Source organism: Diplotaxodon limnothrissa, linkage group LG9, assembly GCF_057381915.1.
Source record: "Diplotaxodon limnothrissa isolate DT_005_m linkage group LG9, D_limnothrissa_male_GT1.1, whole genome shotgun sequence".
NCBI classification, from domain to species: domain Eukaryota; kingdom Metazoa; phylum Chordata; class Actinopteri; order Cichliformes; family Cichlidae; genus Diplotaxodon; species Diplotaxodon limnothrissa.
The window spans coordinates 4,035,095-4,061,619 of record NC_140604.1 but is presented as its reverse complement, the minus strand read 5'-3'; the positions used below and the strand labels follow the sequence as shown (position 1 = coordinate 4,061,619).

Sequence of the window (26,525 nt, the reverse complement as noted above, 5' to 3'; positions counted from 1 at the left end):
AAATCCCGTATATAAATATGAATAAATATTCCAAGTATAAAAAACGTAGATCTTCTCGAGTGTTGATGGAAGTTGTTTTTATTGCTGATGATGGTGGTTGCTTTATATCCAAATCTGGGCTATTTAAACCAGAAAGGAAGTAATCAGAGTCCAGACTTTCACAATAAGACTCATGGTCAGCTCAGACTTATAAATACTTAAATGCCATGAACTGGTAGTAAATGAGGGAAAGCTAAGGACAATAAGAGATAAATTGGTAAAAAGGAAAGAAAAACGGTACCACGTCCAGTTCTAAAATGAGGAGATTTCCTGTATTCATTTTTGTCTTTCCCTTTTTTTATACCAGGGTGTTTACCCTCGTTACTTTAACCTGCATAACGAAACAGATAACATACGAGAATTTTCGACACTTTTCATTTAGTTACACAGCTTTTCTTACAGTAGGACTTCCTGCTCTGTCTCTGTGCCTCACTGTAGAACCATGTCTGAATGATGGATGTGACAACACCAGCTGTCCCACAGGCTTGGTTAGACACAGCTGTGCTCCCTGCCCACTGTCCTGTGCCCACATCAGCAGTGAGTCCACCTGTGATCCCAGCGCACCCTGCTTCTCAGGTCGGTGCATCCCAGGACACGTGTGGAATGTCCTGTGTGATAAATAAAATGTGGCTTCTTCACCAGTTTAGATTTCAGTCACAAGCTTTTTTCGCTCTAACGTATCAATACTTTCAGGATGCTGGTGCCCAGAGGGGCAGGTGATGAGCCACACACAGCAGTGTGTGTCACCAGAGGAGTGTGTGTGTGAGGTGGCGGGTGTGCGCTACTGGCCGGGCCAGCAGATCAAAGTGGACTGTGAGGTTTGTGTGTGCGAGACAGGAAGGCCACAGAGGTGTCAGCCCAACCCTGACTGCTCCAGTGAGTCGCTGTAGTCAAATCCACAGCTGACGTGTACACACAGACTGCTGTGAAGTCTGAGGAATCTGTTTTGTCACACTTGTAGTCCACTGTGGATGGTCATCATGGTCTGAGTGGGGAGAGTGCTTGGGGCCGTGTGGTGTGCAGAGCGTTCAGTGGTCCTTCCGCAGCCCAAACAACCCCCCCAAACATGGAGATGGTAGGACGTGCAGAGGAATTTACAGGAAGGCTCGCCGGTAAGTCTCCTCCTGCTTTCATTGGTTAGAAACTGTGTACTTTTTCAAGACTTTCAGCACTCGGACCTTTTCCAAACATGGTCACTCTCCATGGGATTGCAATCGTCTGACGTGCGCCTCTGTGAGAATTCATCATTCTTCAACGTGAGCTCAGCAGATGTGCTATCAAGCATTATAAATATTTTGATGAAGAGGTTTTGAACTGCACTAATCACCACTTAATGCCCAAAAAGTAGTCAAAAAATGTATTTAGTTTACTAGACTGCGTGTGTAGCTCATGAGGTCATCCACCAATCAGCTAGATACATGTAACCTTTTCAAAGTTCAAAAAACGGGCGTCAAGGATGAAAGTCCAGTGTTTGCTTTTCTGTCCGGTGTGCTCACTTCTTAGTGTTGGCAGAGTGCAGCAATCCACCAGCTGTTCATGATTATGTCCAAGTAAGAAAAGATGATTAATGTGGGAATAATGTGTCAGTTACTCTGTAATGTGCTGCCACATTGGAACAGGTGCAGGTCGTGAGTGTTAGGTATTTTAGTACCATGGTAGCATTTACTGGATATTGTTTTATAGTGACATTATACAGGAAAACTCTGTCATTCAATAAGGCCCCTTTGTTTTAGTTATTTTTCTCTTTGACCCAAGAATTGATGTGTGAGAATCACAGGCTGGTACAAGGTTGAAATACCACAGAGATCACTCCCTCAGCTACATTAGTTTCTTAATCTTTTAGACGCCTGTTGAGGCCAAATGGTTTGTTTCAGATTTCACTAATGAAAGAACTCTTTGTTTTGTGCCTTGAAAATATGTCGCTGAGATAATCACAATTGTAGCTGAACTAATAAACTACACAAAGGATGCTTCTTCACCCAAGGGCAGGAAGACGCTCCCTTATCTTGGTCTGTACTGGTTTAAACTGATAAATCTGCTGTCTCATGAATTTTACCCTCTATATAAACTGTTGTACTTGTGAATAAAGTTGAGTCAATTTGGGAAGACAATCTGAAGCAGTCTCTGTTTTCTTGTTCTCCCAAGCTGCTCCCGAGCTCGTACTAACACGCTGAATGGCATGCTTGAATATTACTTGAGAATATATTTGACTGTGTTACAGACTAAGGGACATTCTCTGCTGATAGGTGAAGGTACATTCTCTGCTGATAGACGTCCACGCCTCGAAGGAAGTCGATCCACGGATTAGGCCCTGGAAACCGTTTCCTTCAGTGAGCGTTATAAAAGTAGCAGCTAAAATATTGTGCACCCTGATCCAAGAATGGAAATGTCTCCCTATATATGGGAATCCAACCGTGTGCCAAGCATTTCTCCCCTGCTGTGAGGAAGTATTTTCTATCAGCTCTGGCTTTGAGGTTAAAAACATGATCGAATCATGATGTCCATCCACCAACGTCTCTGCTGGGTTTCTTTGAAAGAAAATGTCTGTCTTTGTGTCTGTATTACAATCCCACTGTCGGCGTGTGTGTCTGTGTGTGTGCATGCAGGTGTCAGACAGCCCCCTGTGAGGAGTGTGAGTATCACGGTCAGTCCCACACAGTGGGCGACAGATGGCGGTCAGACCAGTGTCAGCTATGCCGCTGTCTTCCCAACCTCACAGTGCAGTGCTCCCCCTACTGTCCATACGCTGCCACTGGCTGCCCTCAGGTGAGAGGATGTGTGTGGCTGTTGTTCATTTTTGTTGGCAAAAGCTACTAAAAATATTTCCACATTAGTCTTATTGTTATGTTTTAAATGTTGTTCACCTGTCGCCACTTTAGTGTCGTCTACAGACTTTACTGATTAGTGTAACCAATGTTCTTCTTAAGTTTGTGTCCATGTTTTGTGGAACTATAATGGACATTGGCACATTTGTGTATGTGACTGTGTGTAAATGTGTGTTTGTATCTTATTCCATGGAAACACTTGTAGTCATCTCCTGCCTCTGCAACCTTTTCTTGCCTCCACGTAGCTGTGCGTCGTGGCAACTCGAGATGAATGCTTTTTGTTTGTGCAGGGCCAAAGTCTGGTGCCTGGAGAGGGAGACAGGTGTTGCTACTGCCAAGGTAAAATCTGAACAGTTGTTCTCCTGTTTACGCTGATTAAGTTCTTTCCACTTTAATGGTGGTTGAACTTAAACACGAGGAACTGCCCTCCATACTCACTAATGTAGCATCCAAATGTCAGATGACGTAGGGACTAATAATGATAAATGTTAGACGCCGTAATCTCACTTGTGGTGTTTGGAGAGAGAGCATTATTTTTATTTCTTTTTATTAGAAAAAAAACGTCACTCCTGACACGATCGACAGCACAGAAATGTTGTAAAAATGATTTTTAAAGATCTGTTTAAGAAACGTGACGAAGACGGTGCAGCAGTTTATGAGTCAGAAAATCATCCCACAGATTTTATTTTTTAATTTATATGGAGTTAAAAAGTGAACGAGTGCTCTGTGCAGAATCAACCAATTTGTTAGTTTATAGTGTTGCATTCTGGGTAAGTGCTATAATTGGACTGGTAACAAATAATGGCCATGCATTACTTAAAAAAATGACATTAAGATGAAGTTGGGACCCTTGTAGAAACATCATCTGCTGAATGGACCTGTAAGTGAACATCTGGCCAGCAATAAAATTGCATTACTTAGACGACTGTCTCTTGTTTATGGTAGACAATCTTGTGTTAATGAATATTCTCTTACCACTGTTTGTATTCTACACCTGCTAGGTGAAAATGACACAATACTTACAACAATTGGTCCTGTCACTGTGACCTCCAAGCCAGCACAGGTCACTACACCCCTGATTCCCACATACCCTCTTCCTCCTGGAGGTAGGTGCCTTCCTCTACCTGTTGTTAGATATTTAAAGGTTGATCCTGAGACGATCCAGGAGAGCCAGTTTACTTTTATTAATGTTGCTCAGAAATGGTCTGCAGTTCACCCAGAGGCTCAGCTGAGGGCACCCATGAGACATTTACACCTCTTAGAAGACAAACATGTTCGCTTTTGCAAACTCAGTACCAACAGTATGTGTGACCTGAAATAAAAATGAAACGTTTAAGCCGACAGATTTTTCCCATGTTACTGCTTTGGAGTCAGAAGCAATTGATGCTAAGTTATCAGCTAAAGCTACACTGGTTAGCAAGCAGACACATACCTTTGTAACGAGCCTCAGTCAACAAAACTGGAGCACTTCCCTACATAAGATGCCTTTATAAGTTAAAAGTATCAGTATCATTATTGGTATCGCTGTTTTTCTGTATTGCATCCATACCAAATCTGCAGTATGGCACTGCTCTAGCAGCCATCGCCTGCCTCTAACCCTGACAGTACTTAAATAGCATTTATCCCCCACAGCACAGGTGTTATGAAGAGGAAAACTAAGCGCTTTGTTGAATCACACCAGAAACAGGTGTCTGCTTCTGCATGATCACTGCTGCTATCGCTCATGTCATTGGCTCAACTGTATAGAAATATATTGCTACACAGTTGTAACCCATAAACTTTAATGGAAACTATAAGCTTACATTGTTATACCTGGACAATCTCACGAACAAGTCGGTGAAGTCTTTATAATCTGAGGTGCATCTGTTTTAAATCATGCAAACTTTGTTTATCCTTGTTCCTGTTTAGAGGAATGCTGGTCTCCCCTGGGTGTCCAGTCTCTTCCTGCCTCAAGTTTCAGTGCCTCTTCACAGCAGGCCGGTCACCCCCCTGATGCAGCTCGTCTGCATGCGTGGGACCCTCACAGTGACCTCCAGGTACTCCACACATAATCAGACCCCTGAGCATGTCCACCATCATCCTCTTTTTTCCTTAGACTTCTCATAAATGACAAATGATGCTATTTAGCTATTTATCTTAAAATTCTTCCTGCAGGGCTGGAGTCCAGAACCAGAGGAGTATAAGGACCTACCACAGCGGAGGCCTGACAGCTACACCGGCAACACACAGAGTCCCTACATACAGATAGACCTGCTAAAGCCATACAACATCACTGGTAAACAGGCACACAGTTTACATGCAGTACATGCTGCTTCAGTGTTTTGTGCACTTAGTTTCGTCGCTGTGCTATCCTACAGGTGTGTTGACCCAGGGTGGAGGTGTGTTTGGCACATTTGTGTCCAGCTTCTTCCTCCAGTTCAGCCGGGATGGAAATCAGTGGTACACTCACAAGGAGCTGGTCACTGATGCCCCACCCAGAGCCAAGGTGCAGCAGCAAACCAAAGCGCTTTACTTTAAAGGCTTTATTATTTTTCTTAGTGATTGTTCTCCTCCCAGGTTTTTCTCGGTAATCACGATGATCGAGGAGTGACGGAGAGCAGACTGGACAGGATCGTGTCGGCTCAGTTTGTCCGCCTCTTGCCCCATGACTTCCAGAATGGCATCTATCTTCGCCTTGAGATCATGGGCTGTGGCGATGGTTGGTGGAAAGGATGCTGGTCTTACATACTGGGTTTGTGTGTGTGATTCTAAAATGCAGGCTTTACTTTCATCACCAGGTTCTCGCTGGTTAACATCACCCAGTCCTCCCTCACCAGTCTCCCCAGCAGGTGGCTGCAGAGAGAAAGAGTTCCAATGTGAGAACGGTCGCTGCGTGCCAGCAGGTCCTCTGGGCGTAGTCTGCGATGGCGTCAATGATTGCGGGGACAGTTCGGACGAGACCCACTGTGGTGAGCTGTCCACACCACAGCTCATAGTTTGCTCTTTAATATTTTAGAATAAACATAGACATTCTTACTGAGCACAACTACTCACTGTGTGCAGGTACGCAGCCTTCCACTACAGCCACCAGTCCACGTAGCTGCCCTGCTGGTCAGTTCTCCTGCCCCCCACCAGGGGGCTGCATTGAGGCATGGAAGCGTTGTGATGGAAATCCCCACTGTCCCAGAGGAGAGGATGAAAGTGGATGCCACCCTCATGACAACATTACCGCCCAGTAAGACACGAGGACGCGGATCTTTTTTGTTTAACGTAGAAGCATTGCAGTTGTTTTTAATTCCTCTTCAATACGATCACTACTGTGCAGGCCGTACACACCCCCGCCTGCCCCGCTGAGGACTCCATCTATGGCTGCTGTCACACATCCTGCTGTAAGCCAGTGCATTCATTTAAGTCCCATTATTTGCATTTGGATTTGAGATGTTAAAATACGTACAGCATGAACAGAAACAGTGCTTCATACTCTGATCTTGTCTCTGCAGGACGGTGGCCCGGGATATCACGGTGAGGTTTGTTTTCAGCTGTGTGATTGTTTTTCTTCATTTCTTATGAAGGCTGAATGACTGTAAGGATCATCATATATCACTGTGGCGAGGCGGGGCGGGGCCTGCGATGCTGCTGCAGGTGAGATAGAGGCACCTGCACAGCATCTGCAATCACGCCTCGGCACTGTAAAAGGCTGCGCTGTTGTCATTGGTTGTTGTTGGTATGTGAGCTGCAGCCGAGGTGTTTAAGTGTACAGCAACCATTAATAAAGATGCTGCAAAGCATGCAAACATCACTGGGTCTGTCGTGGTTTTATCACAATCACAGGTATCTGCTCCTCTCCGCTTGGACTGGAGGATGGGAGAATCCATTACGGTCAGCTCACCTCGTCCTCCCATCGGGAGAACAACCCTGCCGATGCCGGGCGGCTGAATATAGTCCCAAACATGTGAGATGCTTGTCAAGCCTGAAACAGATCAAACTTCTGTCTTTCAGTGTTAGCACATTGGGTCTTAAGTAAACTTTCAAGTTCTTGTTAACGCTTGAAGGGGAGATGACAAAAGAGAGGTCATCTCCGTGTCATACCATCTTTTGTGCTCACAGCCAGGTGATGGAGCCCGGTTGGAGCCCGTTACCTACAGACCCTCAGCCGTATTTTCAGGTGGATTTCTTGGAGCCCATGTGGGTGTCAGGCGTGGTGACACAGGGCACTGAGCGAATGTGGGGTTCCCTCACCAAATACCGCCTGGCGTTTGCCCTGCACAGCAGCCTTTTCACAGACTTTACTGAGAATGGGAAGCCCGATGGCCCCGCTAAGGTATACTTAACACATTTAAACAGTACCATTAATTATAATTTCAGCACTGTAAAACATGATTACATATTTTTATATGTAATAAAGTGTCTTCTCTGTTGCTGTGCAGGTGTTTGAGGTACGGATGGTGGGCAGGACCCCCGTGACCCGCTGGCTCGGTCGGCTGGTCAGAGCTCGCTACGTGCGCATCATGCCTGCAGAGTACAGGCACACGTTTTACCTGCGCGTGGAGATCCTCGGCTGCCGAGGAGGTCAGGGCATAAACCAAATTATGATAATTATTCCTAATGTTGGCTGTACAACCTTCTCTTACCAGGTTATACTGTTTCTCTTCTTCTGCTTTTGCAGATGAGCTGGTGACCCCCAGCAGTGTGACAACATCTCCCTCTGGTGGTGGGAAAGTGACAGTGCAGCGCTGTGAACCTGGTCAGTTTTTCTGCCAGCACAGTGACGAGTGCATCTCTGTGTCTTTGCTCTGTGATGGTCGACCAGACTGCAAGGATCATTCTGATGAGATCGGCTGTGGTACGGACAGCTTTGATTTTCTGCTCTCTTTCGCTTTCAAAAATCAGCAGTAAACAAAAAACTGTGAAGGCCCTTCCTGCACCCACGCTCACTTTCACTTTCTCATTTCTCATTGTCAGTTTAGCTCATGTGGTTTTATTTTCTTCATCGTTTTTAGGTACAGCTCCAACAAGAGGCTTTCCAGGTCTGCAAAACCAGACCAGCTCTACAGGGAGACCAGGTATCCATGGTGACCACACAACAGGTGCCCCAGGCCTACATACCACCAGGTCTCAGGGCGGACTTCCTGGAGTGCCAACATCAGGAGTCACAGAACCTACTCGATCACAGAAGATCACAACTGCTGGTAAGTGCGAGTCTACATGTGCTGCTGTGTGACCGATGATGCAGCAGTGGATGAGATCCTGCAGGTAATGTAGGAGAGAAGTGAGAGGAATCGAGAATTAAATCTTTTCCAAATTCAGCTTTCGAATTGACTCTAAGATCTTAACGCTTGTTTTTAAGACATTGCATGAACTAGCTGATCTCCTAACCTCGTATTCTCCCCCAAGATCCTTGAGGTCTGCAGACCAAATGCTTTTGGTTGTCCCAAGGTCCAGACTAGAACACAGAGGAGACCGGGCGTTTGCTGTAACATTGCCATTGCATATCAGATCCTGCCCAACACTGGATACTTTTAAAATCCGTCTAAAGACCCATTTTTATTCTCTGGCTTTTGCTTCATCATGAGTTTGTTACCATTATTCTTTTTATTCTCTTCTAAAACACTGTTCTATTTTTCTTTTATGTCTTCTGCTTTGTCCATTTTATTGTACAGTACTTTGGTCAAAACTTGTTGTTTTTATATCTATATAAATAAATTTGAACTTGAACTACATTTAACCTCAGAGGTCACTGCAGGTCATCCTGGGCTGCATCTCAGCACGCGGTTCGACTCCGGTACGCCCGGTCTTCGATCCACAAAAGGTTGGAAGCTATGCTGTTAGCATTTATGCTAAAACCGCGTCTCTTTACAAGAGACTGTAACCTCTGTGCTCTACTGACTGCCAGCCCCAGTGATCACCACCAGCCCGCGTGATACCGGCTCACCCAGAGTGATTTGCGTGCAGGGCCAGTTTGCGTGCGGATCGTTTGGTTGTGTCGACTCAGCACAAGTGTGCGATGGGATACGGCACTGTTTGGACGGGTCAGACGAGCAGCACTGTGGTGCGCATGAGTAACTTTACAAACACCATGGATTTAGAGTTGGAGGAGTTATACATCCACATTCACTAAATGTTTTTCATTTTTATCGACTGTGTCAGGCACCACAGCCAGGCCGGCGGTGACTCCGCAGCGGCCCACGGTGCCCAGCCCGTGCTCTCCCAAGCAGTTCTCCTGTGACAGTGGGGAGTGTGTTCACCTGGACCGCAGGTGTGATCTGCAGAAGGACTGCGTAGATGGATCTGATGAAAAAGACTGTGGTAGGCCACACGTGCACCTTACAGTGGTGATGTGACCCAACAGTGAATATTTTTAAGGTTCCCTCTGGTCTCCTTTCTTCCAGTGGACTGCGTCATGTCCCCGTGGACAGCGTGGAGCGCCTGCAGTGTGTCATGTGGTCTTGGCTCCTTGTTCCGGCAGAGGGACATGTTAAGGGAAGCTCTGCCCGGAGGAGCTTGTAGCGGGGATCCATTTGACAGTCGAGCCTGCTTTCCTCAAGCGTGTCCAGGTCTGCCTTCGACCTCCATAATGAGATGCGTGTTTGCCTATTATCCAGTAATAGTTAATGCAACGGCAGCCTTTCTCCTGTTGTAGTTAATGGTCACTGGTCAGAGTGGACAGAGTGGTCGGAATGTGACGCCCGCTGTGGAGGAGGAGTCAGGCAGAGGAACCGGACCTGCTCGACGCCGCCCCCTAAGAACGGTGGACGGGACTGCGAGGGGATGACCAGGCAGAGCCAGAGCTGCAACAGCCAGCCCTGCACCAAAGACACGGACACACAGACAGGTCATTGAGATGCAACCAGCCTGAAATGACCGGATCTTCTGATCACCTGCTTGAAACAATAAAAGCATTTGAAATGTCTGCACTGTTATTTAAATGACAGGTTGTGTCCGTGGCATGGTGGTGGTAACAGAGGAAGACTGTCAGGCCGGGAGAGTCGATCCCTGTCCTCCTACTTGCTCACATCTCAGCCTGGACAGAAACTGCACTGCTGAGTGCGTTTCGGGTAGGATGCACAGTAGATTTGACTCGAGGCCAGCGTTGGCTTTGCACAGTGCGCAAAGAAATTTCAGTGGTCTTCTAGCCTTTGAGCACAGAGGTTCTGAACATTAATTATGTGTTATTGTGCAAGATTTATCCAAATGTAGCTGACACAGTGATTAAGGCATGAATGATGTCTTTCTCCAGGCTGCCGTTGTCCCTACGGGCTGTACCTTCAACAGGGACGATGTGTGAATTCGAGCCAGTGCGTCTGTCACTGGGATGGCCAAACACTGCATCCGGGACAGGTGGTCCCCAGGGACCAGTGTACCACGTGGTAAGACCCACGCTCAGCTCTTTGTGCCTGGAACAAAAGATGATACTAAATAAACACATCAGTCCAAATTCAGGTTTCTGTTGAATTATGGATTTGTTTGTGTTTGTAATAAAATAGTGAGAATCATAATGAGCAGCACTGGCAGCATCGTTTGCACTGGTTTGTGAGGAATTGCTCACATCTGATTGTTTTATTTATTTTTAACAGGGACAGTGTACAGCAATACACAGTTAGCCGCAGCTAATTTTCAGCCACCTATAAATGCAACAACAAACAAACTGATTAATAATCAACCTTTTTAGCTCATGTTTAAAAATACTTTATGTATTCTCGATCAAATTGCTTATTCTTACAGTAAGTGCAGAGATGGGCAAGTGACATGTGACAGATCCAGCTGTGTTGCAACCTGTCACTGGTCAGCCTGGTCGTCATGGTCACCTTGTGATGTAACCTGTGGTCTGGGGCTACAACAACGTTACAGGTAAGCTTGTTTAGTTTAATATATGCTTTAAAGCAGCTCAGTCTGTCCCAGGACCTGCCTGCAAACTCTTGCCTCATGAGGACGGGCATCGCTGAGCACCAGGAGGAACCCAGGATCCACTAACAGTGGGTCCAAGCATCCTGGTACTTAATGGCCGTTTGCTAGCATGTAGACGTCTGTGTGTCCCTCTGTGGATATCGTTCACTGACCCACCACCAAACTGATCACGCTGAACGATGTTACAGTCAGCAAACAATGAAGAAGGTGAAGCTGAAAAGCACAGGGCGCCGATTCTGATGATCTATGTCGGGTTACGAAGTGTTGGGCAGTGAGCACAGGGCCCACTAAAGGACGTCAACCTCCAGGCTAACTTCATGAAGGTTTCCCTCACGCCACCAGTGGTGACACTGATCCTCTCTGAGCACAAAGCCACTGAAAAATCAGTCAACAAAGATCAGGAGGGAAACCACTCCTGTTTGGAGGAGTTGTTGGTTTCATTATCACAGCAAAGCAGCTGAAACAACAACCCCTCTGCTACTTACCTGACACATCAATGGCCCACAAGTTTAACTGACTTGATGCTGTCCTCTGATTAAAAAGCCTTCCTTTCATGTTTCGACACTGTGTAACACTAACCGCCTGCTTCTGGGATCATACTGTATATTTCTGATGTGAAACATATTACCAGTGTTCAGTTTGTTGGTTGTAAATGCTTATATGTATAATTTATCATTTCTGTATCACTTACTGTTTGGATGTTTGTTTCCTCGCATACTTTAAATAGATTGTGAGGAGTGATTATGCTCTGTGTCCTCAGGTCTCTTCCAGCAGGAGCAGTCAGAGGTCAGCCCTGTCCAGGAGACTCGTCTGAGGCTCAGAGCTGCTCCAGCACATGCTTCCCTGGTATATTACACTCACAGCCTTTACTACTTCTAGACTAGACTATTGCAATTCTCTGTACATGGGCCTCCTCCAGCGTTTTTCAGTTAGTTCAAAATGCCACAGCACGCCTCTTAACTGGCACCAGAAGGCATGAGCACATCACCCCAGTTCTAGGCAATCTACACTGGCTCCCTGTTAAATACCGTATCGTGTTTAAAATCCTTCTGTATACTTTTAACATTTTAAATACCTTGGCGCCCAGTTACCTAACAGACCTTCTCGACGTGCATAGCCCCAACAGAGCGCTCAGATCCTCTAACCAACTGATCTTACTGCAACCAAGGCCCCGACGAAAGACTGGAGGCACCGAGCGTTTGCAATTGCTGCACCTAAACTCTGGAATCATCTTCCAATCGATGTGCGCATGTCAGAATCCATTCAATCATTTAAATCACGCTTAAAAACTCACCTGTTCCATCCAGCTTTTGAATTAGTTTGGACTTCCTCCCAGTCTGCAGTTGTGCTGTCACTGTAACTGTAACTGGTTTACAACTGTTTTTGTTGCTATTTGTTGTAATCCGCTTTGCTGCCTTGTGTGAAGCACTTTGCTGAACACTGTCCTTTTTAAATGTGCAATAGAAATAAATATTGATCTATTGACACATCCGACACACAGCATGTTACGGTGATTATTGTTGTGTTTTGGGTTTTTATGAGAGAATACAGCTAAGAGCTCAAATTTCTTTTGCACAGAAGTTTAAGTTGTTCTTGTGTAAGTTAGACGAGTTCAAATCAAGCATCGCTGTTCTGTCCACACGTGTGTAAATCTGTTCTGTGCTACATGTACAAAGTTTGAGCAACACAATGCTAAAGGTGATGTAATCCTGCAGCTCAGGAGGGAGTGCAGGTCATCTACTAATTGGAAAGTTGATGCTTTTAATCCCTGGCTGCTCCAGTCTGCATGCAAATGTCCTTGGGCAACTTAGTAACCCCAGGCTGCTCTGTGATGCATCCATCATAGTGTGGCTGTGATAGAAAGTGACCTCTACTCAGGTGCAGTGGAAAGCACTGAATGAGTCCATTACATTACTTTCCCTCCTCTTGTTGTGCAGCGCTACCAGGTGGGACATGGAGTAAGTGGACCGGCTGGTCAGAGTGCAGTAAAACGTGTTTCAACCACGTAGATGATGTGGGGGTGAGGCGACGATTCCGCAGCTGCACGCCGTTTAACCACACGCAGCCCGCCTGCGATGGAGACAGTGAGGAGCAGGAGCCGTGCAACACTGAGCACTGCCCGGGTATGACACATGTAGACACACAAAGACAGGATAGATGGCATCATTCCTGGAAAAAGAGAAAAATGAAAGGCCGTAAAGCTGATGTGTTCTTCTAGTGCCCGGTGGCTGGTCAGCCTGGTCGGCCTGGTCTCAGTGTTCGTCCAGGTGTGACTCTGGTGTCCAGACAAGAGAGCGGTTGTGTAATTCCCCCACACCACAGCATGGAGGTAAAAGCTGTTCTGGGCCTCACATTCAGACACGCGACTGCAACTCTCAGCCCTGCTCAGGTACCGTGTTTGTCCCTGTTACGTTTCGCCACCCCGTCCGCTGAATATCACGTACAAGTCTTGTTGCACTCCTGTCCTCGCAGGCGTGTGTCCAGAGGGCATGACGTATATGACGGTACGAGAGTGCGAGGCTCAAGGGGGCGCGTGTCCACGGGTGTGCTTGGACATGACCTCCACAGAGGTACAGTGTGCCACCACCTGTTACGACGGCTGCTACTGCGCCCCAGGCTTCTACCTGCTCAACAGCAGCTGCGTGCCCCTGGCACAGTGCCCGTGTTACCACCAGGGGGAGATGTACCCAGCTGGCGCCACCCTGCCTGTTGATGCCTGTAATAACTGGTACCTCTCTTTACTCGTGCATCGCATTAAAGAGGAAGATCAAACTGTAGCTCTAACCTTCCATAAATACAGTAATCTATGTGTGAAATCACTTGTCCTTACACTGTGTGTCAAACAGCACATGCACCGATGGAGAAATGCAGTGTGGGACAGCTCCCTGCCCCGGTGAGTGAAAAAGAAACGTGCTGTTGCTGTCTCCCTCTGTCTCTGTGTTTTCTTGCTTAATGGTTTGTGTCTGCCACTTTATTTTCCTTTGTCGTCTCTCGTGTGTGCGTCTGTGTTTCTCAGTGGACTGTGGCTGGAGCAGCTGGACACAGTGGAGTGCCTGCAGCCGGACGTGTGACGTTGGTGTGAGGAGGAGGTATCGTTCAGGAACCGATCCTCCTCCTGCGTTCGGTGGTCGTCCCTGCAAAGGAGACAGGGTTGGGATTGATACCTGCAGCATTGAGCCCTGCTTCGGTGAGAACGACTGAATTAGAAGAAAATATACACTAGTGGTCAAAAGGTTTAGAACAGCCCGATTTTTCAGTTATTCATTACAATTCAAGTCATCCAAGTCCAATGAACAGCTTGAAATGCTACAAAGGTAAGTGTTGAACTGCCAGAGGTAAAAGAAAAAGGTAAGGTTACCCAAAACTGGAAAATAACATACAAGTTAAAATTATACAAAGAGGCCTTTTTCAGGGAACACAGCATGGTTAACAGTTTAAAGCTGCTCTGCAGCAGTGGAGGCTGAGCAGGCCTTGAAAGCTGAGCAGCATCAGCTGAACAGTATTGTACTGCAGAAAGTAGAGTGTTGCTACAGAAATGGCAAGAAAACGGTGATTAACAATGGAAGAGAGACAGACCAACATAACACTTATAAATGCAGGTCTGTGCTACAGAGAGACTGCAAAGAAAGTCAAGATGTCAGTGAGTCCAGTTTCCTTCAGCATCAAAGGCTCAGAAGCTGACAGGAAGAGATCTGCAGACAAAGACACGAGTGAGCCAGAGGACAAGTTTCAAGCAGCTTAATAGTGGTCGTAGTAAGAAAGAGAAGACTTTGAGCTGCAGGTTTGACAGGACGAGTTGCAGCAAGAAAGCCAGACATCAGAATAAGACAAAGAGGCTTGCCTGGGCCATGAAACACTGCCACTGGACTACTGAAGACTGGAAGAAGGTATCATTGACTGATGGATCAACATGCAGGATCCATGCTTTCATTTCACAGTGCAATCAGACATCAAACTGCATCATTTTCAATAAAAAGCTGGAAAAATTGTGGTGTTCTGAAACTTTTGACCAATAATGTATATGTTCTAAAATTTGAAAAAAAAACTGAAATGAAACCTTTTAAGATGAAAAACTTTAAGCTGTGATTCGTCTGAAGGTTTAAAGGAGCCGTGGAGTCCATGGTCAGAGTGTTCAGTGACGTGTGGAGGAGGATACAGGACTCGAACCCGCGGACCCATACGGATTCACGGCACCACGCAGCAGTTCAGCACCTGCAACCTGCAGCCTTGTGGTAACACAGGAACAGCCTACATCATAATAATAACACAACGCTGGTGTCTGTGTAGATGCAGCGGCTGCAACAAGTGTCTGTGATGGAGGAAGAGAGGCTCCGGTGATCTTCTCAGCTGTTCTCACTCTCCCTTGAGATCCGATACAGTGCATTTACCATACAGACAGTGATGCAGCTGCTCAGGACGCTCTTTCCATTACATCACACAGTCATGGTTAGACTCACTCTGAGTAGCTACAATCCTACAGTCTCAGCCTATTTGCACACTTTGTTTGGTCTTTGTTTATTCACAAGCAGAAGTCACTACTGCTGACATCGTTCACCTTTCTGCAGCTACTTCTCACAAGAACCGAGCGAGGTCCACTTCCCACAACAAACCCACAGAGTTAGCACGAGTCACTTGCAGGTGTTTCTCGAGTTTGTGACTCGTGTGATTTGAGTTGCTACAATCTGATGACTTGTTTAAACTTTATTGTAACTTATGTCTAGTATGGCAGCATGGCACACAGTGCAAAAGCATTTAACCTCTTCTTCATTTCTTAATTTTTTGCATATTTGTGACACTTAAATGTTTAAATTTCATTCAGTATTGGACATACCAGAGGAAATAGAAAATGCAGTATTTAAATGATTATTTCAGAGCCATCCAAACCCAGCTGCCAAGGCGTCCGTTTCGTATTTACTCAGGAGATCTTTGCCTAACTTTAAAATCGTTCTGAATTATTTGTCACAAATATGCAACATCTGAGACATCAGAAAGGGCTAAATACTGTGTCGTGGCACTGTATGGCGTTTCCTTTTATCTGTTGGTGCTGATACAGTTTGGTAACAGAGCCCTGAGTCACATCGCTCATGGGTTGAATTTCCATGGCTGTTGTGTTAAAACTCAGATATTATGACAGTTACATTCTAATTCATACGCTCACCGTTTCACCCACTTTTCATCCCTTCAAACTGGTGTTTTTGGTTATGCTGTAGGGGTTTTTACTGGTCTTTTCTCTGACTCTGTTGCTGTGCTAGATGAAGGGAAGAAGTGTCCTCCGGGCCAGGAGTGGATGCAGTGTATGATGGGAGCAGTGTCGTGCATGGACCTCACATTGGATCTCAGCAGGAACTGTACTCCGGGATGCCGGTGTCCACAAGGGACTGTCCAGCAGGTGAATGGGTGACAGGAATACACACACACATAAACAGATGGTTTGGGTACGACCTCTTTGCTCACGGGCTCCTACGTTCCCAGGACGGTGTGTGTGTGAGCGAGTCTGACTGTCGCTGTGATGTAGGCGGAGAGCAGTACAACCCGGGAGACACCGTGCCCTTAGACTGCAGTAACTGGTAAGTAAAGCTGGCTTGCTTCAGCAGATATATGAGCCGTGACAAACTGTGGAGATATAAAGTGGATTAAACACAAATGTGTGTCAAATATTTCAGTACCTGTGAAGGAGGAAGGCTGGTGACCTGTTCCCGTTTTAGCTGCAATGGTATGTATTTACAGTGCGATGATGTCTTTCGTCTTTTATAACGTGATTTACACTGATTTTGCCTGATTTTACCGCACAAACCAAACAGTTGATGGCCAGTGGTCAGCATGGACTCCCTGGGGTCATTGTTCGGTGTCTTGTGGAGCAGGCCTTCAGTCTCGGTACCGGTTCTGCTCCAGCCCCCGGCCCTCTGGCAGTGGCCTGCCTTGTACGGGCCCTCACCATGAGGACCAAGTCTGCATCATCGCCCCGTGTGACCGTGGGTTACTTTTCTGTCCCTGTGCATTGACTAATAGTCTGAGCAAACGTGAAGTTTAATTTGTCTGGCTTTGAATCAGTTACTAGGAAAGTGACGCCTCCCTGTCGTACAGTAGGATGCAGTAAACTCACAGTAAAGTGTCCACACTGGCACTTTAAAGTTTTGAAGGGGTTCTTGTATTTATGTTGATCTGCTCAGCTTACTAACCTTTATTTGCTCTCTTCATGTTTTTTAATGTGATGCGTTGGCTTTTTCCAGGTGATGGTGGCTGGGGTCAGTGGAGTCATTGGACGGAGTGTACCAAGTCTTGTGGTGGGGGGGTCCGAAGCAGAAGGAGAAATTGTGACAGTCCCAGTCCAGAGGGGGAGGGGAATTACTGTGAGGGGCTGGGAAGTAAAGTCACATCCTGTAACACCGAGCACTGTCCAGGTGCGTTTGTATTACTAGCATGTGCTGTCTGCTAACTACACTGAGTACAGCGCGGTAGATTCTGTATTACTGAGGGTTGTCATTCCTCAGTGGCTCACTATGGGATTGGCCTGTCTGCTGATCGCAACGACCATGTCGGGCAGAGCCACGTACCATTAAGTGGCTGCGACGCAGGCATTGTTCAAACGCCTCTTTGTGCTTCAAGCATATCTTGACCTGCAATATAGGCTAGCTATTATAGCTGTCCATAGATATGAGTGCTAACGCTAACTTGTCTGTCATTGTTACTTGGCTTCATCCTGACCTTGAGTCTTCGCCATGCACCGTGGTGTTCTACCACTTAGCTGTACGCTGAGATGGTTTCTTTTTACGATTATGCACATCAGCCGACATCTTCTTTGCTGTAGTTAGCATACAAGCTAACACAGACAGTCCTCCTGAGATATACTGAGTAGAAACACACACCAGGTTTACTTGTGTTGCCTAAGGCTAGAACATGCCCAGCTCACGATTGAAGGCGTTGGTTTATGTGGGCACTGGATGAGGATGACAATGAGGTCAGACCCCAGAGAAATCTTCATCCTCTACGCTGAGGCTGCCGAGCCTAACAATGAACGGTTCCTGGTGTGCACCAGCACCTGTTCCCAGCATAGATAGAATATGTATTTAGTTCAAAATTCCCAAACAAATCAAGCCCCGGCCAGCCCCCGTAAGCCCACCAGGCCAGGAGGGGAGGGTGGGCTGGCCATGGAATGACCGAACTCCACAGCAGCTCCACTGGGACAGTTCTTGTAGCCTGTCGGTCAGCAGGTCAGAAAGAAGATGCTACCCTGGCAATCTCCTTCGTTCCCACAGGTGAAAAAGCTGCATGGTCCCCATTCATCAGCCCACATGCTACATTCCTAAGTGTGTTGCACATGATAACCTCCTCCCACTTTTGACTTTGCCCTATGTTAGCTCTTTTGGTGGAGTAAATATCTCAGAAGATACAAATTCAGGAGGAGGTTTGATTTTCAGAGCGTGTGTCACGTCCTTTGGCGGCCCGCCTCTGAGCCCTCAGAGCTTTTGTACGTTGCACCAAAGTGGTCATAGCAAGGCATTTGTTTAGCTACGTATTTAGACCACTGGCTAATTCTAATTTGGTCAGACCAAGAAACTACAACACAAGGATCTGTTGTCCTTGAAGCATCTTACCATACTAAGGCTTCATCATAAACACAAAAGTGTTTCTCTAGGAGAACTTTAAGTCGTGTGTTCTCAGAGTGAGATGTCTCACAGCCCACCTTGTTGGGTCAAAGGGCGACGAGGTCCTTATCTTAAATAATAACTGCGAAGTAATGCAAACTCAAGTGTGATTGGATCAGCCCAGCGTGGTCGTGCATGAGACACATCCCTCTAAGGAATACGCAGGGAGATGCTTCCTATATTAGCCATCTCAATCATGCTACTCTGAGAACCAGGGTTATGTAAGTAACCCAAAGTCCTGTATGCTTGTGTTTTCAGTGGCACCATGTTCCCAGGTCCCAGGAACAGTGTTCAGCAGCTGTGGGCCATCCTGCCCTCGCTCCTGTGATGACCTTACTGTGAGTATCACTAGTGTGACTCCTGTCTGTCACTCGATGTATTTCATGCTTCTTATCCACAACCAGGTTCTGGAGGGTGTCATCAAAACAAGCTCAGTCCTCCCTCTCCTCAGCACCTCCTCCAGGTTTTCCAGGGTGATGCTGAGGTGAAATAATTTATCAACCATGCCCTGGGTCATGGTGGGAACTGCCTCATGAAAGTTCTCCTCCTGTTTAAGCCTTTGAAAAAAAACATTCTGCCACTTGTATCTACAGTCTTATCCTTTCAGCCACTACCCACAGTATTGTACTGATAACTAAGTCCTTAACAGACTGGTACCAATCCACCTGTCAGCCTCCCACTTTGATCTGGTTCCACAGAGTGGACATCCACCCTTTTCTGACTTATGTCAGACGTGGATGTGCTTATTCTCACACTCATTACTGGGGATTAATAAAAGTCCTAATTCCCCCCCCCCCCCCCCCTCTCTCAGCACTGTGAGTGGCACTGTGAGCCAGGATGCTACTGTACAGAGGGAAAAGTCATGTCTGCTAATGGGACCGTCTGTTTAGAGAAGGAAGATTGTCCCTGCCTGGACCTTAACACCGGACGACGACTGGAACCTGGAGACACCATTGAAGCCATTGATGGATGCAACAACTGGTCAGAATTATACAAACACAAGAAGCACACGTAACACATGTAAAACACATTAGGATACACAAAGATAACCAGTTAGAAAGGAAACCTGAAGATCCTTCTGTTCCTTTGTTCTTTAGCACCTGCGAAGGTGGGAAATTCAACTGTACTCGAAACCCTTGTCCAGGTAAGTAAAGCCAGCTTTCAGTTTCAGTCAGATCATCTTAATAGTGTTAATATGTAGGACGATGTAGACAATGGCTATGTCTTGTAGTGGGTATAAAATAGCACAGATAGTTGTTACATCCAATTTAGTGTCAGGTGGCTGGTGTGAGTGGTCGGAGTGGACCCCCTGCTCCAGGACCTGTGGAGCAGAGTCGGTGACCCGATACAGAAGCTGCAGCTGTCCTGAGCCAGAGGCCGGAGGAGAGCCGTGCTCTGGTGAGCAGGAACTGCACAGTGGGGTTGGAGTTCAGATCCACAGGCAGCCCTGCCCTGTCGTTACTTTCTGTCCAGGTGAGATGATAATGTCTCATGGAAAGACACATTCGCACAGTTTGTAAATGTTCTGGATGCGTGTGGCTGAAACTACTTGCCTTTGGGCTGAAGGTCAGAGGTCAGAGGTCACGTTTTCTGAAAATCTTGTGAATGCAGTAACTCAAGATGGAAGTCAGCTAGGATTTTTGATTTTATAGCATTTATACAGATTTCTGTGTCATGCTGAAAAATGACCTACTGTTATTGCACTTTTCTCTCTCACTGAGATATTACAGTTTTGTTTTGCTACTGTTGTTAATCACTGTGCATTTGTCTCTTACTTATAGCCTCGACCGTTTCAAATATTTTCAAATATTAATATTTTAATTTGTGTCGGTTTTCTTTTTGGTTTTCTGGTTCCAGCTACAGATTCTCAGTTACATCAGAGTAGTTGTACCTCTTCTTCTTCTCATTGCCGTACTGTGTCTTTAGTTCATGGCTCGTGGAGTCCCTGGTCCATGTGGTCAGAGTGTGATGGATGCACAGGATCGTCGACTCGGACCAGAGAGTGTAACAGTCCTCCTGCTAGATTCGGCGGTCTGCCGTGTCTGGGAGAGGGGAGGCAGAGCCGCCCTTGCAGTGAAAATCTCACCATCTGCTCAGGTTAGCATAGCTGTGGGTTTCATTCACTTTGACCGTAGAACTGCATAAACACTGTTCCACTTTTAAAAAACGATGTGGATGGTAATTCTATTCAAACCTTGTTCTCAGACTGTGGTGGAGGCCAGGAAGAATGGCCTTGTGGGAAGCCCTGTCCTCGCTCCTGTTCAGATCTCCATGGTGACACAGAGTGCTTGGACTCCCCCGAGTGTAACGCGACCTGTGGTTGTCCTGGTGACACGGTGCTGCAGGACGGAGTGTGTGTGGTGAGACAGGAGTGTCGCTGCAAATACCACGACAGCTCTGCTAATGGTTTGATCCTAATTTTGCTAACTTGTAAATATCAGCGTGTTAGACTGTGAACATTTTACTCCACTCAGTGTGATCATTTGCTCTGATCGGTCTATTTTTGTGCAGATTCAAGCAATGCATCGTGGCTATGGCCCGGTGGATCTGATTGGCTGTTTGCAAATCCAGGAGAGAAAATTATCAGTGACTGCAAAAACTGGTAAGCAGCTGATTCTTATTTTGGTTTAATTCACTCTTAATGTTCGAATAGCAAAAAAAAATGCCACATAATGTTTTTTCCCGACCTAATCTCAGCTCGTGTGAGGCTGGCGTTCTGCAGTGTCAGTCTGTCCCCGGCTGCCATGTCGACGGTGGCTGGAGCCAATGGGGAGCCTGGACTGAATGCTCTCTTTCATGTGGCGGTGGAGTCAAGTTCAGAAGGCGCCTGTGTGATAATCCGTCTCCGCAGAGTGGCGGAAGAGGCTGCCTGGGTGATGCTGAGCAGCAGAGAGACTGCAACACGCACCTGTGCACAGGTAGTCATGACGGGCTCATCTAGGTTTTTTACACTACCATCTGCATTGTTACATGTGTGATGTCTGTCTGTATTGTGTCTCCAGAGTCAGTGGGCCCGTGGTTGCCGTGGTCTCAGTGGTCCGAGTGCTCGGTCAGCTGCGGTGGAGGGCAGCAGTACCGCTCTCGTCTCTGCAGCCTTCCAGCGTGCAGCGGTCGTCAGAGCAAGATCTGCAACACCCACGTCTGCCTCGGTGAGCGTCTGCTTCCTGTGCAGTATTTGTAGCCATGCTGCAAAGTTATATTTACACTGCTCCAGTTGGAGGACTGTTTAATTAGTGTCTTTAACTGCTGTTGCTGCGTGGGCTTCATGTCGCTCTGCAGAGGTGGGCTGCCCTCCTGGCAGGCTGTACAGGGAGTGTGAACGAGGAGAAGGTTGTCCTTTCAGCTGCGCTCAGGTCAGCGGCAGGGAGGGATGCTACGCTGACGGCTGCGAGGAAGGCTGCCACTGTCCCGTGCACACCTACCAGCACCGTGGACTCTGCTTGTCGGTGGGTTCAGAGTAACTTCAGTAGTAGACATGTGACGTTTTAAAAGTGCAGCACAGAAAATGAAGAGCATGAACCAGGCTGTGATGCACCACTGAGAAGATCATTTCAAACTGATGCAGTTTCTTCTCTTTAGAGGGTGTTTGTGTTTGGTGTGTTTCAGGAGTGTCCATGTCTGGTGGATAAAGAGCTGCTGGCCTCTCTGCAGAGCGTCTCTGTGACACCAGTCGCATCCCTGCTGTTTCATAACATCTCAGAGGATATGGAGCTCCAGTCTGGAGATACGTTTGTCCATGACTGCAGCGCCTGGTAAGCAGAGAACTTTGGGAATAATATTACAATTTTAAAAAAAAAACATATTTTAAATAACTACTTCCAAAGTAGTCGTGACATCCCGTTCAGGTGGGGGCAGCTATCAAAGTGGGAGAGGTGGGCTGCACCGTGGACACGTCGAAGTATCCATGGAAATCACTGCAAAGCCGTTATCACAGGAATGACACCGTTGTCATTTGAGATGGACTGAGTTGAGAGCAAAATTTTATGGCCTCATTCAGATCTGACTGAGTCATTAATTCTGAACAGTTGATGCTGGTTTTATACAAACCTGCTGATATCCAGACAGCCCATTCTTCAGGGCAGGCCTTTCTTCTTATTAGCAAAGATAACGCCAAAGCACAGGATGGATGCATTCCAGCACTGTGGCCCTGTAATAAAGACTTCCAGTGTCAAACTGGCCTGTCCACAGTCCACCGGTCCCACTTTGAGAACATCTACCACAGTGTACAGCTACAACCTGAACTGGTGCGCAGCTACAATCCTGTACTGAGTAAGAAATGGAAAACATTTGTTGTTGTGACACAGTGGGAGCGATGCCAACTGTGTCATACGTATAAAACAGTGTAAAACTGCTGTTATATGGAAAATCACCACCAGTCTACCCCTTTTGTTCCCCGTAGCGAGTGTGTGCACGGCAGGTGGAACTGTTCTCTGGAGCACTGTCCTGTACACGGTGCTTTGTCTTCCTGGGGCCCCTGGAGCCCTTGCTCACTATCCTGCGGTGGTTTGGGGCTCAAAACCCGCTCTAGAGGTTGCACACAGCCCGCCCCGGCCCGTGGAGGGAGAGACTGCCAGGGGCCACGGAGGGAAACGACCTACTGCCAGGCCCCTGACTGTCCAGGTACTTTGGAGAGATTCTGTAGAACACGTGTAATATGTGTATTTCAGGGATGAAGGTCAGATTCATGAAAAGCTGCTTTTCCCCTCCAGCTACTGTTGTTCCAACAGAAGAACCAGCCACACCGGGTAGGTTCACTTTTCTGTGCACTCATTTGACTCTGTTCCTTTGGTTGCCATTTTCTTGTATTTGTGCATGCTGTTTAGGCTTTTCTTATCTTAAATATCCTCTCTGTATTTCATCATCTTTCCGTTTCCATCTCCTCAGAGGAGGACTCTGGGTTCTCTCCCTGGTCGCCGTGGAGTCCTTGCACAAAGACCTGCACCGACGCTCTCAGCCCGGCCCTGAAGTCCCGCCATCGACAGTGTGTGACACCAGCCTGTTCTGGAAGCTCTCACCAAGAGAAGGCATGCAACTTGCCCCAGTGTCCAGGTACACCACGCCCACTGTCTGCCTGCCTCTATTTATTTAATAAATCAGTTTGTGTTGCCTTATATAACTATAATATAAAGTACAAGTTAGTGCTCAGTTGTTATGACTGCAGGAGCTGCGTGTGTGGTTCTTGCTTTGATGAATACAAGCGTCAACCAAGCTTATGTGTTTTGTGTTTCTGTTTTGAGGCGAGGTGTGTGTAGAGGCCGAGTGTGCGCGAAGGAACTGTTCGTGGACCAAGTGGGCAGAGTGGAGCGCTTGCTCGCGGTCCTGCGGCGTGGGTCAGCAGCAGAGGATCCGAACGTTCCTGAGCCCCGGAACAAACGGCTCGTGGTGCGAGGACATCCTCGGAGGAAACGTGGAGCATCGCTTCTGTAACATCAAACCCTGCAGAGGTCAGCTGTAATTATCAGTTCAAACTCTTCAGTGAAGGAATATTTAAAAAGCCAAAGAGAGAGTTTCATTTTTCACTTACTGGTCTGCGTTTGTGTTCGATGTTGTGTAGTTGATGGAGGCTGGTCCCGGTGGAGTCCGTGGTCGCGCTGTGATAAGCGTTGCGGCGGCGGACGCTCGATACGCACTCGCTCCTGCTCTAGTCCTCCACCCAAAAATGGTGGAAAGAAGTGTGCAGGAGAGAAGAACCAAGTGAAACCTTGCAACACCAAACCGTGCGGTGAGTCTGATCTACCACGTCCTGCGTTTGGCTCCTCATTGTTCCAGCATATGGCTGTTTATCTACAGGAGTGTGTGTTCAGCCTGTGCAGATAGCATCATGGCAAAACTCAGGAACTGCTGTCTGTGTATTGTCAGATGATAGAGGGTGCCCACCAGGCCAAGAGTTTGTGATGTGTGCCAGCCAGTGTCCACAGCGCTGCTCAGACCTCCAGCAGGGCATAGAGTGCCAGACCAACAGCGAATGTCAGCCTGGCTGCCGCTGCCCTCAAGGTACACAAGTCACACCTCATATGTGCGTGTCTTTGTCCGAAAAGTTCCTCTCCTGGCACTGATTTAACCCCTAAACTGTTCTGTGCTCTCCACTGAGAGAATAGCTTCGCGTCTAGAAATGGGTTTGTTATAACTCCTCTGCCTTCTTTAGGATTCGGGGTTCTGAGAATATACAAATTCCTAGAGTCCTGAATCCCCAACATGTGCACGGGATCCCCCAAGATATCTGCACACAGCTGACTCAGCGTAAAAGTTCTCTGCAGTTCTCAGTAGAACCTTCTAAGAGACGTAATTCAGTTACAAATGGTGTTTACTCCAGTTAGAAACTGTTGAATTGGAACAGACTGAGTGGCTCATCAGTGGTAAAACAAAAGCAGAGCGGACTGTAACAGGTAACACAGGCCTTCAGTTTAACAGCATTATCAGGCAGCCAGTCATATTCTGTTGATGTTTGATTGACCTTGGTTGGGTTATTTAGGTGTAAGAGTTGTTTCCACTGTTTAAAACTGGCTAAATCTTTTAAAGATAAATAACCTAACCGGCTCGACGTCACACAAGTATTAGAATTTAGTTTTTTCCAAAGACATTATAGGAGTGAGACGAGGAAAAATCTTAAAGTGAGTCTGGGAGAATTCCCCAACAATAAATATGATGGCAGAAATCAACAACAACAGGTTTAACTGGTGATTCTGTAATGGCCCTGTGGACCATTAAGATGACATCTCATTTAGATGATGTTTCAGAGTAGCTGTGCAGTGCAAGGCGTCATTCTGCTGCCAAGTGATGAGATTTGCATCTAGAATTGTTTTGTTAAAACGAATTCATTTTTTTTCATTAGCATGAATCGTGGTTTGCGTATCTTTTGTACGTGTGTGTTTAGGTCAGTTGCAGCAGGACGGGGTGTGTGTGCAGCTGTGGCAGTGTGACTGTGTGGACTCACTGGGGCAGATTTGGGTGGCCGGCAGCACGCATCAGGTGGACTGCAACAACTGCACCTGCTCTGACGGACAGCTGCTCTGCAGCAATGACAGCTGCCAGGCTACCTGTGTTTGGAGCTCCTGGTCCAGCTGGGCTCCCTGCAGTGTTTCCTGTGGACAGGGCCAGAGAACCAGATACAGGTGAGGTCTCCTGGGACCTGGACGAAGGAGACATGGTTTGTTTTGTAAACTGTTAAATTCTTGTTTGAGCACGTCCGTGTTTGGACATTAAAATGGGATCCAGACGGAGGAAAGTTTTTTTTACAAATCTGAAACTGGATTTTAAACAGGTTTTAAGTGGTACGCTCTTTAACAACAAGACGGAGATCATAACGATCAGAAAATCTATCATATTGTTTCCAGTGTAGAGATGGCACGATGCCACTTTTTTATGTCCGATACCGATATCATAAATTTGGATTTCTGCCGATACCGATATGAATCCGATATAGTGTTTTTTAATCAATAAAACTGTTTTTTTAATATCTTGCTGCTTTTTGTATAAGTTCATACTCAAGTTTAAAAAAACAACAACACTAAAGCTATTCTGTTACACCTGTATGTAAAAAAATACAACAAAATATTTCATAGTTCAGCAACACTGATCAATCTAATAAACTTAAACCTGCTCCATCCTCCCTATTCTGGCGTTTTAAAGAGTACTTTGCAAACTCCCAGGAAAAAAAATAGGGAACCACCCCCCCCCACCTCATGATGCTTAATCAACGTAATCAACTTTAATTTGATGCAGTGTGAAAAAAAATGCACAGAAATAAATAATTTTTCTACAATAATAAAATAGATTCAACATCTTTCTTCTACAGAACTGCAGACTGCACAGATGGTATCTTCCCAAAGGAAAAAGTACATAGCTTACTAGTATATTAGACTTAACAGTTACTATATACAGTAATGGACTTCTATATATTTTACACCAGATTAAAACTTTGGGTGTCAGATTCAGATAATTATTTATTGAAAGCTAGACATTTTAAATGAGAATAAGAAAGAAAAGTATGTCTTTGTGCCCCCTTTTCCCTGTTCATGCCCTATCGGCCCCCCTGGCTACACTTTGCTAGATCCGCCCCTGCACAGTTACCAGCGTCAGCTGTAGAAAAAGATCCTCGAGTAGAAAGTAATATTAAATACATTCTAACAAC

The 26,525-nt window shown here is 46.5% G+C and overlaps 1 protein-coding gene across 1 annotated transcript in view; it reads left to right on the top strand.

The window, feature by feature from the left end:
- sspo (SCO-spondin) overlaps positions 1–26,525 on the top strand; it is a 113,196-nt gene that overhangs the window by 44,684 nt on the left and 41,987 nt on the right. Inside the window, exons 37-93 of the mRNA XM_085362593.1 lie at positions 478–615; positions 733–915; positions 1,001–1,151; positions 2,646–2,805; positions 3,155–3,203; positions 3,866–3,970; positions 4,773–4,900; positions 5,019–5,139; positions 5,222–5,349; positions 5,421–5,562; positions 5,642–5,812; positions 5,907–6,078; positions 6,169–6,232; positions 6,344–6,365; positions 6,675–6,795; positions 6,951–7,164; positions 7,271–7,412; positions 7,510–7,686; positions 7,844–8,032; positions 8,587–8,652; positions 8,737–8,892; positions 8,991–9,149; positions 9,233–9,397; positions 9,484–9,675; positions 9,776–9,898; positions 10,081–10,210; positions 10,566–10,691; positions 11,509–11,594; positions 12,686–12,871; positions 12,967–13,137; positions 13,221–13,476; positions 13,595–13,641; positions 13,765–13,935; positions 14,846–14,994; positions 16,015–16,137; positions 16,221–16,315; positions 16,412–16,461; positions 16,550–16,720; positions 16,979–17,149; positions 18,653–18,732; positions 19,206–19,375; positions 19,492–19,538; positions 19,667–19,867; positions 20,321–20,491; positions 20,600–20,800; positions 20,906–20,996; positions 21,092–21,312; positions 21,397–21,543; positions 21,674–21,840; positions 22,001–22,146; positions 22,794–23,014; positions 23,104–23,139; positions 23,279–23,443; positions 23,632–23,838; positions 23,949–24,116; positions 24,254–24,388; positions 25,269–25,506. Coding sequence (XP_085218719.1) covers positions 478–615; positions 733–915; positions 1,001–1,151; positions 2,646–2,805; positions 3,155–3,203; positions 3,866–3,970; positions 4,773–4,900; positions 5,019–5,139; positions 5,222–5,349; positions 5,421–5,562; positions 5,642–5,812; positions 5,907–6,078; positions 6,169–6,232; positions 6,344–6,365; positions 6,675–6,795; positions 6,951–7,164; positions 7,271–7,412; positions 7,510–7,686; positions 7,844–8,032; positions 8,587–8,652; positions 8,737–8,892; positions 8,991–9,149; positions 9,233–9,397; positions 9,484–9,675; positions 9,776–9,898; positions 10,081–10,210; positions 10,566–10,691; positions 11,509–11,594; positions 12,686–12,871; positions 12,967–13,137; positions 13,221–13,476; positions 13,595–13,641; positions 13,765–13,935; positions 14,846–14,994; positions 16,015–16,137; positions 16,221–16,315; positions 16,412–16,461; positions 16,550–16,720; positions 16,979–17,149; positions 18,653–18,732; positions 19,206–19,375; positions 19,492–19,538; positions 19,667–19,867; positions 20,321–20,491; positions 20,600–20,800; positions 20,906–20,996; positions 21,092–21,312; positions 21,397–21,543; positions 21,674–21,840; positions 22,001–22,146; positions 22,794–23,014; positions 23,104–23,139; positions 23,279–23,443; positions 23,632–23,838; positions 23,949–24,116; positions 24,254–24,388; positions 25,269–25,506 — 8,182 coding nt within the window. The remainder of the gene's footprint in view (positions 1–477; positions 616–732; positions 916–1,000; positions 1,152–2,645; positions 2,806–3,154; positions 3,204–3,865; positions 3,971–4,772; positions 4,901–5,018; positions 5,140–5,221; positions 5,350–5,420; positions 5,563–5,641; positions 5,813–5,906; positions 6,079–6,168; positions 6,233–6,343; positions 6,366–6,674; positions 6,796–6,950; positions 7,165–7,270; positions 7,413–7,509; positions 7,687–7,843; positions 8,033–8,586; positions 8,653–8,736; positions 8,893–8,990; positions 9,150–9,232; positions 9,398–9,483; positions 9,676–9,775; positions 9,899–10,080; positions 10,211–10,565; positions 10,692–11,508; positions 11,595–12,685; positions 12,872–12,966; positions 13,138–13,220; positions 13,477–13,594; positions 13,642–13,764; positions 13,936–14,845; positions 14,995–16,014; positions 16,138–16,220; positions 16,316–16,411; positions 16,462–16,549; positions 16,721–16,978; positions 17,150–18,652; positions 18,733–19,205; positions 19,376–19,491; positions 19,539–19,666; positions 19,868–20,320; positions 20,492–20,599; positions 20,801–20,905; positions 20,997–21,091; positions 21,313–21,396; positions 21,544–21,673; positions 21,841–22,000; positions 22,147–22,793; positions 23,015–23,103; positions 23,140–23,278; positions 23,444–23,631; positions 23,839–23,948; positions 24,117–24,253; positions 24,389–25,268; positions 25,507–26,525) is intronic.